At 39.7% G+C, this 16,463-nt stretch overlaps 1 protein-coding gene across 14 annotated transcripts in view; it reads left to right on the plus strand.

Moving 5' to 3' along the window:
* Positions 1–5,876: 5,876 nt before the first annotated feature.
* LOC123029256 (ABI family member 3 binding protein) overlaps positions 5,877–16,463 on the plus strand; it is a 133,760-nt gene continuing 123,173 nt past the window's right edge. For all 14 annotated transcript variants that reach the window (XM_044441958.1, XM_044441964.1, XM_044441968.1 and 11 more), the window contains exon 1: positions 5,877–6,040. In XM_044441958.1, the coding sequence (XP_044297893.1) occupies positions 5,962–6,040 (79 nt within the window). In that variant the 5' untranslated portion in view covers positions 5,877–5,961. The remainder of the gene's footprint in view (positions 6,041–16,463) is intronic.

Genomic DNA, 16,463 nt, shown 5'->3' on the forward strand with positions numbered 1-16,463 from the left:
CAGGCAACCTCATAACTAGATTACTGTAATATACTCAATGTGGAGCTGCCCTTGTGCTTGGTTCAGAAACCGCAGTTAGTGAAAAATGTTGTGGCTAGGATGCTCTGTGGGACACCTAGATGTGATCACATTATACCTGTGTCAAAAGAATTGCCCTGACTGCCTACTAGATACTGAGCTATTTTCAGGATTTTGTTGTTGAAATACGAAGTCTGCCTATAGACACCATAAAACCTTTCAGATCTTCAGAGGGGGCCCGTGACCTATAGAATGTCACCCTGAAATATTTTCAAGGAGAGCCTTCTTGGCAGTGATGCCTTCCATTTGGGGAATGCCCCCATGTGATTCAGAGACAGAAATGTGATGTTTTAATTTGCTCCTGGAAAAACTTTTTCAAGCATATCAGTAACTGTAATTATTAGTTGTAAGATAAGCTACTCTTTCTGTTCTTTGTACTGCTATATTGATACTGTAGCTGCAAATGTTTTTAATAGCATATTAAAAACATTAGGATTGAAATGCTTAATATTTATGTATAAATCACTTAGAAATGTTATGTTAAGCAATACATAGGTATTATTCATAAGTAAATAGAATGAATTAAACTATTTTCACCTAGGTTTCTTTTTGTCCCATTGAGGTTATGAAAGGAATAATGTTTCTTATTAATAATCCTTCCCTAGCAAACATGCTACAGAGACCTAACAAATCCATGAGTTGCACTGTTCCACATCCACAGGGTTCTAGATATAGCTGTGAAGTTTCTTGAAATAAGGAAATAAAAAACAAATTCATGGATTTTATTGTGAACTTTTTTTTTTTTTTTTTTTGGAGCAGTTCTGAGGCAATGCTGTTTGGCATCTCTATTTTCCTGAAACTTTTCAACATATCATGTAGTAGATTTACAGAAAATGAAAGAGGTCTTGAGCTATTTAAAGTTTATTTAATCACAAAAGGCACCAACATATGGGATTTGTAATATCTGAAGAACAGGAAGTACAGGCAAATCTATTCTGAAGGAACAGTGGCAACCAGCTGGTGCACGTCATGGTCAGCAAGCATGAAAAAATGAAAAACAAACTGGAAAAGAAAAACTTCTGCATCATCCAGAACAGATCGAAGCTATATTGTTAATACAAGCTAAATAAAATGTAGCATATCAGAAGGCATTGGTGTACTTGTTCCAAGAAGGCACTTGTTGCCAGCTCTTGAAATACCCAGGGGTGCCTTTTGGTGGATAGTAAAAGCATGTGAACCAGCCTTTTTTCTTCATTTCTTTCTGTCCATTCCTTTTCTTTTTTTCTTTTGTTCCTCTGTATGTCTTTTGTTAAGTCCAGTTTGCACCAGTTGGGTGCCCTGGTTGCTCTCTAAAGCACTTTTTCTGAAGTGTTCCATTTGCAGTAATAAGTTACTACCTTTCCAATTGATGAGCATGATAACTACTGGTTCTGGCTTGGTGAAAGTCACATGATAGTTCTCAATAAGGCATACTGAATGCAGCCATGATGTGTTGCTTAATCTCTCCCTAAGATCCAGTGTTAGAGACAGACAGTCAGTCAGGGGTCCCTGGCTGGCTTCCCTGCTTTGCTCTGCCACTCACTCCCAGGATGTATTCCAGAGGCCTTTGCCCAGATTTCTGCTGTGATGAGATCCTCCCCCTCCCCTCCTTGCCTTGTGAAGCACCTGCTTTGACATATGTGATACAACACCAAAAATCAGTGACATTAGTATTCAGAGTGGAGGAGGTCACCTCACATCTTAGGATGAAGTGGCTGAGGGGGTCTCCCTTTCTTTCACACTTTAAAAGCATCATTAACTGTTTATCACAGTTAGAGATAAGCAATATTTCTCTTCCTAGCATAACTATGCTTGTACGTGTGATAGATGTACCTCTTGGTAAATTGTGCCCCCCAGTTGAGATCAATGGCATTCAGGAGGTATGATTTTCTCTCCTGTTTCCATGCTACAATGTCCCTTCTCAAATTTGAGATGGTACTTCTTTCTTTAAAGAAAAATGGCAAAGGTGAGGGATGGAGGGCACTGCATGGAGTAGTTGGAGGTTTTGTCACTTTTTCCAGACATCTCTATCCCTCAAGCTATGCAGAACCTACACTGACAAGTTTGCACGCCACAATTGTTGCTGTTATTATTCACTGAAATTTTATGCTGCCCAATAGCAGAAGCTTTCTGAGCAGTTTGTAACAACCTTGAAAACAAGTCACTTTGAACAACCCAGCAATAAGCCAAGGATATTAAGTCATGATTTCTTGGAGCAGAGACAGAAGTCTCAATAAAACTTTTGACTGAGGCAGTTCTAGTAATTGGTTATAAGTCTTTATAGCCCCAATAAAGATCTGCAGTTAACAGATCACAATGAAGATGGAGACAATTCACAAGCATCACAAGATTCAACTTGCCCTGGATTTGGCACACAGAACAAGTTCCAATAAGTTCACAGCCTCAGAGAAATCAGGCCTTACAGGTTTAGCAATGTGTTGTTTCCAATGAAGTCTACCACATGTTGCTCTGGTTAGATAAAGGGGAATGCTCATAAAATCACTACCGGGCATTCAGGCCTGGCAGAAAAGCCTGGCTGGGCCTTGTTACACCCCTTTGCCCTACCCTCTTTAGTTGGCAACACACTAGGATACCTACTATGACCCCTCTTCTCCTGCACTCCTGTTTTCATGGAAGATACCACAGGTGAAGAGAGAGAGGATTTCATGAAGGTCAGTTTTCTCAGCTGTGGAAGATTGGCTGCATCAATATCCTGTGCCTCATCCCCACATGGCTCTTTAGCCAGTTAGACTTCTGGTGAAACAGAATTCTCAGGCATCTGGCTTCCCATGGCTGGACCTAACTACACTGACTCTGGTGCCACAGGCTATATGTTCACCTGAAGTGGAGCAAGGTCTGACACTCAGGGTTGCAAACCTTGTTGAGGGAACCAGACTGGATTCAGAATGTCATGTCAAATCACCCTGAAGTAAACAAGAGTGACAAAACCCCATGAGCAGTTGTGTTATGCCAGCTGGATTCTCAGTGTGTCTCTATCACCACTTTTTGTCTTGAGTATTAGCAATATATTGATCATATTGGAACTCATCTTGAAGCAGTCATACTCTTGGTGTCATGATCCAGGATTCCTCCCTTTGCACATCCAAAACCACAGACCTTTCCTGCAAAATATTCTTTATTGACCAAAGTGTTTTCTAGAAGCAACACCTAGATTGAATTTCTGAGCATGCACAGAGCAGTTCATTGAACCCAATCTAACATTCACTTCCAGGAACTCTGCTTATGAGCACGCCTGAGCCCCATCCCTTCAGGATGTGCCGTCAGAAAATGAGCATAGCTCCTCTCTGTGCACGAATCTAATTGAGCCAACATTGCATCATGGGCTCAAGAGCCATATCCACCTTGTCTCTCTCTGAAAAACTCTACTGTTGCAAGTGTCCTCCCGGTATCTGTACATCTTGGTTATTTCAATAGGCTGCCTCTCCACTTGAGGAGTCTGGCCTTGAGATAACTGTCGCAGCTTTTCTTAGCTCAATGTCTGGAATTGGCTCACATTCCAAAGTACCCCCATGCTCGTCTGCGTCTTCTTCCTCCTCCTCCTCCTCCTCAATCCCCTCTGAAGTCCAGCCAGCATGCCTTGATAATGTGTGCCCAGAGCAGCTACTTTGCTCACTCCTAACATTTGCCGTGCCAAGCCAAGGTTTCTAAAATGTCAACATCTAAAAAATCTCCAACTGAGCAAGCCCATGCCAAATGCTTACATTCTGTTGGTCTTGTAAAAGGTAAAATCATTCTAGTATTCAACATCTGGACCCAAACGAGAAACATTAAGGAATTCAAGTAAGATCAGGTCATTATGTAAATCGCTAAAGGGAAAATTAGGGGTGACATCTATCCCAGATGGAGTAATTATTTGCCTGATCTTTCTGACTCTTATAGTTGTTCACGATGTTTAGCTCCAAGTCCTTGGGATCAAGGGGTTCTTCTCTTGGTTACTGCTACCCCTAACTATGTATACCTGGACCCCTATCCAATGGGAACCTCTTCAGTAGGAGTGTATGAGGACTCTATTTTGGGGGTGGGGATCCATTGGATTCCCTGGGCTTGGTTCCTTGGACTCTGGCCTGCTTTCTTATGGTTATGAGTCTGCCTGTCTGGCAAGCACACTGTGCATTCACATTAACAGCCCCACCCACGGGCAGTGAGCCTGTACAGATGCTGCACATATACTGTGGAAGAAGGTTGCAGGTTGTGTAACTGGAGTTCTGCAAGTGCTCACAGGGTGCCTAAGCAAGGGCAGAGCACAAGTCCAACAAACAGAAGAGGGACAGATTCCATGGAGGACCATCACAACCCTATGCTGCAGTATTGGTTCTATCAGTTGCTATTGTACCATCAGGACTGCAGATCCCCCCCCCCTCCCAAATTTCTGTAGAAAAGCCCTGGGACTCACACACTGGCCATATGCATCTCACTTCTATTGGGATGGGAATTCTTGCTGCCATCACAAGAATAATTTTCTTTTGAATTGTAGAGTACATATCTTAACAACTTTGTGATGCTCAGTTTTGAAACGTCTTTCCTGATACCATATCTTGGAACTAAAGTCCTGACATGGTTATAACCTCTTTGCTACAGAGTTGAATCTATTTTCTACCTCCTCCTTTTGCCACCTCACCGTTACTAGCTGCACACAGTTCAATCATTTTGTTGCTACCTGTATGACCACTCTTCTGATATGTTGGTATTGACCTTGATAGTAATGTCTGCGTCTTTGTTACAGAGACATCCTTTGCTGCCTGCCATATTGCCAGTATCCTCTTTGGCCTTGGTAAGTCATCCAATACTATGTTGTTCTTTCACTGGAGGCCAATTAATGGCTATTGAACTTGGAGACTCTCTTTTCAGAGACCTGGGGCCATTGGTAAAGAACCTGGGGTTTCAGCTGCTCCATCTAGATACTACTGTACCCATCACTTTCACTATGTCAGCTATTCTGCTCCAGTTCTCTAGCAAACCATGGAACAAGATCTATTCCATGCCTCCTATATCTAGATGGGGCTGAAATATTAGTATGCGCATGGCACTCAGCAATTTTATTATATTAAGCAGCATAGAAGTGCATGGAAGTATTATTAAGAAATAAAAACTGGCTAGATAACTTATGTAGAGTATAACAGACAATCCAAGTTTCCTCTTCAAGCATCCAACCTCAAATGTCATCACTGTTTAGGGCAGGTCAAACAAAAAACCTCACTCACCCCATAAACATTTTGAAGACTGCACAAAGACCATGAAGAAGGAAAACAAGTTGCTTACCTGTAGCTATGTTTAAGTGCTAACCTGTGTAGTTATACAATCCCTGTTCCTTTATGCTACAGTTAACCTGTGATTCTCCCTATGGTTGCTGAAGTGGAGTGCTCAGTATTGACCAGGAAGGCAAGAACCATGTATACTGAGAGCTGGGTGGTCTTCTGGCCAAAATTCTTGCCTAGCACCATAAGTCATTTGCACCTGCTAATTGCATCCTCTTTCTTGTTACCCCAATGACATTCAACTTTTTCTTTTGTGTGTTTTAGAAGCCTGTTTGCGCTCTGTTTTACAATGTAGCTTAATTTATTCCTAGTTTCCCTAACTTTTTTAAATAAATAGGCACTGCAAAGGATTGGAAGTTAAAATTTTCTGCATCTTAGACATGCATTTGTAACAGCAGCAGGAAATCTGTTTCAGGCAAGAGATTTATAGTAAAATTTATATTGTAATTGCCTTCTTTTTCCCAGTGAAATGGTGTGATGTCATACTGTCTCCTCCCACTGTGTAAACTTAACTCCTGTCAAAGTTTTGCTTCCTCTGTGACAGAGAGAACAGTTCACTCTACTGCAGCTGCATTACCTTGTATGACACTCTTCAGCATCTTTATCTGTGCAAGTTTGGGTTTGAAACATGATCTCAAGGCTGGTCTTTCTACTGTTCTGTGGAAATATTGCACTAAATCTTGGAAATGTTCAGAAATTGCCAAGAGGCAAGTAGATGTGATTTTTTTAATATATGTATTTGGGGGGAAATGCTTGGTCTTAATGAAGCAACCTTGCTTTCAGCATGTATGAAAGAATTATGAACATGAAAGAGAGAGATGTAATGGGGAAAGGGCAAAATCACATAGTAGAGAGAAGTTTTTAACTACTTGTATAAATAAGGCAAAGAATTAAAATAGCTTTTTTGTTCAGGATTCAAAATAGAGCATCCATGCTGCAAACAAATGAAGATTAGTTTTACATGTGTTCTTGGGCATTTGCTTTGTATGCTAATATGTGAGGTGACTACTAGGACATTTTGAGATTTGATTTTACACTGAGATAAACATTCTGTTTTCTTCCTCCCCTCAAGTACTTACATTTTATTTTTTTAATGAAATCCATGTTTGTATGATGATAATAAGCAAGAGGTTTGCAGACACTGCACTGGATCTTCTTCTCTATAGATTGAAAGAAAATATGCAAACACTGAAGTACTTTCCTTTCCCACACTATTCCCCTTAAACTGGATCTTCATTGCATCTTGTATTTTTAAAGTGTTTGGTTGCTGCAAAAGAAGAAGACATACTGTAGCATTCATACCACATTTCTAATTCTAGACCAAGAAGTACTTTGTAACACCTTGGCACTAAAGCAGAACTTCACAACCTTTTGTGTACTTCAAATTCAGCTGTTGACTTTGACTTTTTTTAAAAGTACATTGTGTGCTTTTTACATGCATGTGTGCAGTGAACTTCAAGCTTATATGAGAAACGTGTGTGTGTGTGTGTGTGTGTGTGTGCACGCTGTTCAGCTGCTTGGAGAAATGCTAACTCAGAAAATGGGATCCTTCAAGTTGTCCGTACTACATAGCTGAGCTCAAGACAGCAGCAGTCTCCCACCTGTAAAACAGTGAATTACTTTCCACCTGAAAATATGTATGTTGGTTTATTTATCCCCTACTGTACCCCCTAAAGTTGAAGTTTTGCTCTTTCAGAATCAAACAGATTTCATAGTTTTATAAACTATATATTTCCATTACTGGTATGAAAGCATTCCTTCAGTGTGGAACTATACCTCAAATTCTGAAACCTCAAAAGATTAGAGAAGTAAACATAGGTTGGCAATTAGCAGTGCCATTACACTCCAGAGTTAAGTACTATGTATTGTCTGTCTTTGGAACATGGATCATTTCCAGATCACAAACCTTGCAGATGGCTTTATTTGTCTTTCCAATCCACTTTTGTGGGACTAGAGCCATAACTATCCTTAAGTGTAGAATACTGGCAAAGACAAATGCTTTGCATTTTATGCTTCAGTCAGTGGGAATATTCTTCTAGTAGAGAAAAGCAAAAGTACAAATCTGTGTCTCAAATTAAGTTGCAACTGGAAGTCCATATGGTTTCAAATTATTCTCCTTTTTGCAAATAAACAAACACAAACAGCTATTCCACTAGATAAAAGTGTAATATGAGATTATTCTTACTAGGTCAAGTATTCTGTTGTGTTGGTTATTTGAGGATGTTCTGTGGCTCTGTGTCTTTTGTTAAAGCACTTAAGTTTGACTTTAGAATAATACAAGAATTGTCTCTTGGATCCACCTTCTTTGTCAAAAAAAAAAAAATTAAGCCAATTACTGTAAATAATTTATACTTCCTCTGGTAATGTCTAATCCCATTCACAGATTTCACAGATAAAAACAGTGTTAGGACTTTAATTAAAGAGTTCACTTTAACATCACTTCATAATCCCTGTGTGATCCCTATAGCATCTTCCTGCCAGATTTATTTTTGGGTAGACTTAACAATTTTAGCTTCTGAACCTTCTCCTGCTGGGTCCTAGAATCCAAGCACTTAGTTTTCCACTCCAGGATGTGAAGTCTTCTTATTCCTGGCCTTATGTCATGAAATTGGATTTCCTTTCCCTGGTACAAGCAAGGAAAGAAAATTTGCTTCCTGCAGCTGTAGGAAAGAAAGCCAAGAAGACTCTCAGATGCCAGTTCCTTATGGAACATTGGGGAAACTCTTCACACAGATACACTATTCTTGAAGCATCGACATGAACTACTTCCACCTGACTGAGTATGATAAGGGGAAACATCTGTTTTAAAATGTCAGTTTTTGGATTTGTCAGCAGGGAAAATACTACTTTCTGTAGGAGTTCTTGGAAAGTGGATTGGATATTTAGAGAAGCATGATGGAAAGAGAATAATTACTGTTAAGTCACTACATGAAAACCAAATTATACAGATGCAAAAGCAGGTGTGCAATGGTTAGACCATTATGTTCCACATGCCTGATTTTGATAGCTTGTCTTAATGCCACATATATGACTTTGACAATATTTGCAATAAGAAGGTATGAAGTTACTGCAGGTAGAAGTATAATTTTTATTTCTTCATCTGGATCCTTCCAAGCACAAATGGTTTTCTTGGGAGAATATAAAAGCCATGGCTCCACTAATCACAAAGTGCCATTCCTAAAATCAGTTCAACAGAGGGAGAACCTCTGCTCCCCAGAATTCACAAGAAAAAAAAAAAAATCTTGCCTTAGTGAAAAAGTACTATTACACAGTTTGCCATGAGAAAGGAATTTGTGCTGGTGTCATGAATATCTGTTGATCAGTGCTTTTCATAATCATTGGATGGTGCATGTAATATAAATCTTTCACACACTTAACCATGACATTTTATATCTCACATAAATTAAAATATTCTTCTTTAATTTTTCAAATTTTCTGTATCTTTCTGTCTGTTGGTGGCACATATATCTCTAGAAAATATAGAAGATATTTCATTGTGCCTATTTATCTCTCAGTTATAAGAATAATGTTGCACCTCTATATTCTGTGGGAATGAATCAATTCCATGAGCACTGAGGTAAGAGAGGTACAGCCATTTTGGACAGGAGCAAAATAATGTAAAATGTACAAAAAACTTTTGGGGTAAGATCACAAGCACCAGTTAGTCACTGCCCATGAAACCTATGCAACGTCAGTGATAAAACTGGTGTGGGGAGCACTGGTGGGTGGTGGGTGGGGAATCTGAATGTTAACCAAGAAGAAAATTGCATTTTCTCAGCAACAGCAATTTCTAGTTTGAACACTGGGAAGCATTTCCCCAGAACAAAGATGCTAAGGAGAAACTATCTTTAGGTCTTGCAGCAAAATTTAAATGTCCTACTTTGGACAACATCCAGCTTTCCTTTTCCAGCTGTGTAGGCGGAGTACGTTCCAACCTTCCTCCGCACATGAGAATGCCCTAACATAGGAACCAAAGTGGTAAATGTAGCATTGTTTGGCTGTGTGGTGACAAAAGAATACATGTAGAAGGAAGATTGGTGCTTATAATAATGCTCGTTTGTCACTCAGTATACAAAGAAGGGAACAGGTGCCCAAAAAACACCTGAGGGTAGCTTCCTAAAAGTAACAGCCAACATAGTACATTAAGCTATGGATCACCTGAAGTTTACTTTGGTTTGCATCAAAGTAATTGCGAAGACAGCAAAAGCAAGGTCCATCAAACAGCCATTAATAATTTATTTTCAGATTGTTCTTTCTGCATTAAGTCAGTTTTAATTGGACCTTTGGTTTCCTAGAGATAAATGTGATACACATATCTCTAGGATGCTAACCCTGCATCTAAGAATTCATGGCTCATTCTTGTGTTGTTCAGGGTACTTAGAGGGACTTATCATGACATACCAACTGGTTCGTTGTGGCATTTGCCCACTTCACAACAGCCTGCAACAACCAATATAGCCCTTTCCTTTTTCTCTACCTGTTTCTTCACCAGAATCTCATTGGCTTTCAATGAACTTTGAAAAGGCCTATTCTTACCTCTGAGAACAAATGGGATAAAATAAACTACTGTGCTGATTTCAGGCCACATATTATCCATTGCGCTATTTAATACTTAAGATATTCTCCAAGTGACTGTTGCTAAGACTTGGGCATTACAGAATGAGCACTGCAGAATTCCAGGTACCTGAGCATAAACCAAAATGGCATTACAGTTTATAAAAGTTTTACTGAGCTATGCCATTTATTTAACACCCACACTGTGTTCACCCTTAGCAGTGCTGTTGCCACCAGCATTCTCACCATCTGCTACCAAGTTTACATAAGTGCAGTAGGTATGATGACATGCCTGTGCAGCCTTGGCAGGTTGCTTATGTTGGCTGCAAAGAGTCAACTTCATTTCAAGCTACCACACAGATAAGTTGATAAAATTGGCTTATCAGTTGTTCTGATAGTTCCACTGGAGGGTAGTGTCAGTAGAGACATGGGATGACTTTCTCTCAAAACTATTTTAAGTATGACAGAAGGAACATGCTACAATTTCTCTGAAAGCTAGGCAACTCATTTCCCATGAAAGGTGTTCATTTCTGTAACATCCTGTAGTTTCAGGGAAGTGATGTAACCACCAGTTTTGGATATAGCCCTTAAGGGATTTGTATCAACCAGATAAAAATGCCCAACAGAAACAAGCAGCAATGTTTAAAAATATGATGATGTGGCTGCAGCTGGTAGGATAACTGAAGAGGAGATGGAAAAACTAGGGCTAATTATAGATTGTAATTATATCTAAACCGTGTGGAAAACTGAAGTGGAAGACCATACACTGTTACTAAAGAGCAGTATTCATCCACCATTTTATTTTTCTAGTACCATAGCTCAAACTATTTTTGTTGGCATAATTCAAATAACTTTTTCAGTTGCCTGTATGGATATGATCACGGGGTAGCCCCACTTGCCATTCATTTATTGTTGGACCTCCTGGGATTTGAACACTGAACCTTTTTGTTTTCATTCTAGTCTTTGCCTCATTCTCATTTCTCTGCTGGGAGCCCTACAAAGTAAAAAAGGTAAATTATAAGAAGTGCTATCAATCCCACAGAAAGCACACCACCTCAAGACTCCCATCTTGATTGTTTGCCTAGGAATTGCACTTCCAGGACTACCACATTCTTTAGTATGGTCTTAATCTCTCAAAGAATTTTTGAGTTTGAGTCTTTGAGCTGTTTCCTTCCTAATCCTCATGTCAGCAAGCTTGCCATTTGCTCATTTTGAGCTCCTTCAATTACCACCCTTTCTCTGGTCTTCCTGATAAAGTACAAAGAATGACAGGTGTACCTTTTTCCTTTTAAAATTTCTGTTCTTGCTTGTTCCAAATTTCTGTTGCTGTCTTTGTCCTTCTGCGTTCTCAAGAGCCAACAGGTTTCCCAGCTGAACCTGCTGACTCTAACATCAGACCCCTTCTGCACCCACTCGCTGCTGCTTTTCCTCACTTGTGGAGAAGTTCCATCTGAACAGACTTGCATCATTGGTGTTCAAAACATGAGAACTCAAATTAAAATCATACTAACCTCCCTGATTTAGCTAATCTGTTTGTTTGTTTCCTTAATTACTTCAGAAATTTGTACTTACAGTGCATGACAGTTTTATATGATGCACATGCATTTGTGTTTTTTTTTTTTTTTCTGGAAACAATGCAACTGGAAACATTCCTGGTGAATGAGACTAGAGCTTCTCGCATTTTTCACATATTGCTTTGACAATTTTTACAATTGTGAAATTTACCATTTGCAGTTAAATTGTCAGCCAGCTGACACAATTCTTACTCTATTGATTATGCTTGGTCTGCCTGGGTGCTTAAATGGTGTTGCACGCTGAATCTCGCAGGAAGGCCAGTCTAATCATGGTGCCAAAGTTCAGTAAGAAAATTTTGTTATTACATGTTTCCCAATATACAAAAACATTACCATAAGCAATTTGAAATGAAAACAAACGTTCAAGTTTTTCCATGGTGTCTCATAATTTTGTTGGTCCTCAGGCTGTTCTTACAAGGGTACCTCCCAGAATTGTAATCAACAATACAACCCTAACCATCTGACCTAAAATTGTTTCTGCCTATGAGGGGATGAGCCAGCAAAGAAGATCAGATGACAGATTTATCTGACAAAATGTAACTAAAGGTTCTTAAAAAACATTTTATATGCTGCCTTGCACAGCAGACTATTATGCTCCCTAAATCTTATTTGTAATACTGGTAAAAGAAATGTAATCCTTTTGCTTTTTCTTTGATAGATGGCATTACAAGATGGCATGACAGATCATCATTCTCTTGTGTATTGTGCATGTTGTGTGTGATGGACTGCAAGATGTAATTTGAGAATGCAATGGAAGGCAGTCGTGTTAGAACTAGAACTTCTTAAGTAACAATATGTAGGTCAACTTTTCCTGACACTTTCCCAAATGACTGTAACAAGCCAGGATTTCAGAATTAACAACAGATGATCAGACTAGATCAGCCTGTTCATTATCTTCTTTTTTCATTTCTATAATCCTTTTTTTCCACATACCCTTTCATAGAGTGGTGAAGATATGGAAGGAAACCTATATTGTGTTAATAAATGCTGTTACATAAATTCACATGATCTTTATACACTGCGTGAACAGTGAGCATCTGTTGGGACTGGGGCTGTGAGCTCTGTCTTCTAAACTTAATGTGTGTCCAGTGTCCAGTCTGAAAAGACCTCCAGATGTATGTACATCTATGTATGTATAACTGCATACACAGAAGATTATTTTCAGAGAGGAGCCCTGTAAGCACATACACGGGTCTTTTCAATCACTACAAAACATGTCAGGACCACAAATGAGATGCTCATTGTACACATGGCCAAAGTATGAAAGGGGTCTTGTAGCTAAACTTAACTGACACCATAACTGATTTAACTAAAGAAACTAGGTAAACTATATCATAGTCATGTTTAAGAATTGTAAGCAAGTTCTATCTCTGACCCCCTTCCTGACATAGCAGCATCATGTAGTACCCAACAATATTCAGGGACTTGACTGGGATTCCCAGGGTACATTAGGAAATCCTGTAAATGCAGAAGTTAGCCTTTCATTGTGCAAGTCCTGAAGACCCAGACCACAACTGACACGCTGACTATGTCTTAGTCACCACCCTGACACCAGAACCTCCCTGTCCATGGCCATGAGCCAGTCTTTTCAGAAAGTACTGTGCTCGTTCATTACAAATCGCTTGTTATTTGGCTCTTTCTAACAATGTGGTTAGGTTGAAGCAATTCTACATTTATTGTCTGGGTTCCATTGTGTGACACTTGCTCTTAAGTGTAGCACTTTTATTTTTGTCAAACAACTCAAACAAGGCTAATGTATTATTGGAGATTCTATGACAGTCAGTATCACTTATTTGTTTTTCTTTTGCTAAAGGCTCCTTCACTCCCAATTCTTTAGATATCTACTGTAAGTAGCCCTATTCTAGCATTATTGTAAGTGGTGGAAGTTACCATAGGAGCCAGAATGGGTCCATTTCAAGAAGTCCCACCCTGTAACAATGCATCACATTGAAGCTCCAGCCATAGGCATTTACATGAACTGCACAAGTGCACAGCTGTACATCTGGAAGTTTCTGCATAAGAGACAAGCATGTATTAATTTAGTTTTCAGTCACATGGAAACCTCCACGTGAACAGCTGTATGCACAGTGGCCTCCATGCTCTTCCTGCAGCTTAGAACAGAACAGAAGCAGAAGCAGAAGCAGAATTGGAAGTGGCTTGTAAGACCATCAAGCCCAACCCCCTGCTCTGCTTCCACATGTGGTCACCCATCTGGCTGCAGCCTGTGCCTTTTTAGCTTAGTGAAGGTGAAGTGGCATGCTAACTTGCTGTACAGCTACACAGGCAGGTTCATGTTATGCAGTCAGGTTGTGATGTGATCTTAAGGAAGATACTGCTCAGTGAAGCCTCCTCTCAGCTTGTGTAATGAGAGCAACTGGTTAGGATAATGCCTGAATAAGGCTAGGTATACAGTATATATGAAATCCTGAACACCCACTCTTAACTTACACAGATATATAAATTGATGGTTGAGGTTAGTAACATAGGAAGCTGTTACAAACCAGAACACTGGACCATCTAGTCCAGTATTAGTCATACTATCTGACAGGTCTCCAGGGTTTCAGACAGGACCCTTTCCCAGCCCTACCTGAAAATGCTGGGGCTTGATCCTGAGAATTTTTGTGTCCTGCCACTGATCTACAAGCTTTTCTGTGCTATCTAAGTCACAGCACCATGCTACATGTTGTGATATTTAAATATGAAATCTAAATGCCTTTGTATTTTATGTGGCTTACTTCTGGTTAAGTGGGCATAGGGTTGCAAACAGTCAGAAATTAGTTTTGGAAGTAGTATATTTGTAGTGAACTGTTTATTTTTGAGCTATCCACTTTCCATGTTTATTTTTACTGAAGCCCCTGCTACCTTCATGCGTATTGGAATGCAACTGTTATTCTGAGCTTGAGTTCATCTAACTGAGGATTTTCTTTCTGGCTAAGGATAGTACTGGATGTTTCAGAGTGGTCACGTGATGTTGAAAGAATGATTAATCCCCTCTTGTATGTGCTCCATGAAGTATTTATTTTTACTTGTCTTGTGACCGAATACTATACTTGTGAAAAAAGACCACAGACAGAAACTTTTTCCAGCAACTTTTCAATATGCAACCATTAGAGAAATCTCCCTTACACACATATTTCATGGCTGGCCAAGCTTTCCTTGCTGGCCAGCCAGATACCATCAGGGAAGCCCACAAGCAGATACCATCAGGGAAACTTGCTAAATAAATAAATAAGCAGGGAAGGGAGGCAGTGGCTTGTGCCTACTCCCAAGCAGCCTGCATTCATAGTCCATAATGGCTAATAGTCATTGAGAAACCTATTATCCCCTGATGTCTAATCCTGCTTTACTAAAGGTCTTTCACCATGTCCTGGAGCTGCAAATTCTATAACTTCTATAACTCAACTTAATTGTGTATAGGAGTGCCTTCTTTTGTCTGCCTGGAGTCTGCTACTACACTCATGGGTTGACAAGTAAATTCCAGGGCTATAATGATGATAAAAACATTTATCTATCCATTTTCAACAGTTCCTATTTAAAAAGCTTTACCATTCTAATTCTCATGCAGAATTGCAACAAAGAAGCAAAACTAGCAGCCATGTACATGACTGCTTTTACCAGAGTATGTGTTTAATTATCACACCAAAAAAACCTGGTTCACAGGACACAAGGCTGGTTAATAACCCATGGTCTGCTGTAGGGTTGCTGGGTAGCTTGTTAGCCTATCCAGCCACATCATTGCTGGGTTCTGATGTCATGATAATCCAGGTCTGATGAAGGTAATTAGAGAAACCAGCCAGTATGCATGGGAGTAGATAAGGAGCTACCACAGCTTGTTAATTGCATTGTGCTGTGAGCTAATTATAACAGAGAATGTGCAGTTCAGCTGCAGAGTGTGGGCTTTGAATGCCCCAAACCCCCAGGTTCAAATCCCTGCAAAAATGCCTTCCAGGCAGCATCTCTTTATAAAGGTACTAGGCAAAATCCTATTATACTCTCTCCCCTGGAACAATGCCTTATAAGGACCAGTCAAGTACAGCAGGAGGTGGGGGAGAGCAGGTGGAAGAGCTCACCCTTGAAGGGCTCACCACAGTGTCCGCCATGCCACTTGAGCTACAGGAGTGCCAGCCTGGTTCGGCTCCAACATCGTATAAATGATGTCTCAGTATCTAGCTGTAATTCAGCTTCTATAACTTTGTTATTTTTTGCTATATACAAGTTAATGTTGAAACTTTTCCTAATAAGTAGAGTCTGGCACTGGGTATGGAAAAAGGCAACTATTCATTGCTCTGTTAGCTTATGAAATCTCTCATTTTAAGTACATGCTATTGTTTACATTAATATTACTTTATATAAGATTGCACATTTTGATTAAAGGCATTTGTGGTTAGTAGCAAAATACAAAAAAGAAAAGCCATGTGTTCCCAGAAATCTGTTTGAAGCCATTTACATATGTTTTAGTATGAGTAGTTTATTTCGTGCTTCATTTCAAAAGTTAACAGCTAATATTTGAATATTTCTAAAACCAGACTAGCTAATGTATATTCACATATATCCACTCTCAGCATTTTAGCTCTCTATACTCAAGGTAATTATGCTTATTCTAAATGCACATTCTTTGGTGGGCTTAAAACTGCTTGTTCATCTTCTGTAAGTAACCCAAACTCAGATATTAGCTGCCTCATTATGTTGTTATGAAATGCTCAAAAGCATCTTCCTAACCACTGAAGGAACATAGTCAGCTATAGACATGTGTTAATAAGGTCTAAGATATCTACTGTGTTGAGGGTGTAGGTGGGGGTGAGACCCCTGTGAATTCAGCAGATCTATGTCCTTTCCATACCTATCCATTGCCACATTCCTGACATGCCTCCTTTCCCCGCTCCAGACACACCAACCAGATCAGAGTTCCATACTTATGGGGGGAACTAACATGGGATGAGAGGAGGCATAGTTTTTTGGGAGTCCAGAACCAAATCTTGCCCTTGAAGGACAGAGCCTCAAA

This window comes from Varanus komodoensis, unplaced genomic scaffold (genome assembly GCF_004798865.1).
Source record: "Varanus komodoensis strain SLA01 unplaced genomic scaffold, ASM479886v1 scaffold4, whole genome shotgun sequence".
NCBI classification, from domain to species: domain Eukaryota; kingdom Metazoa; phylum Chordata; class Lepidosauria; order Squamata; family Varanidae; genus Varanus; species Varanus komodoensis.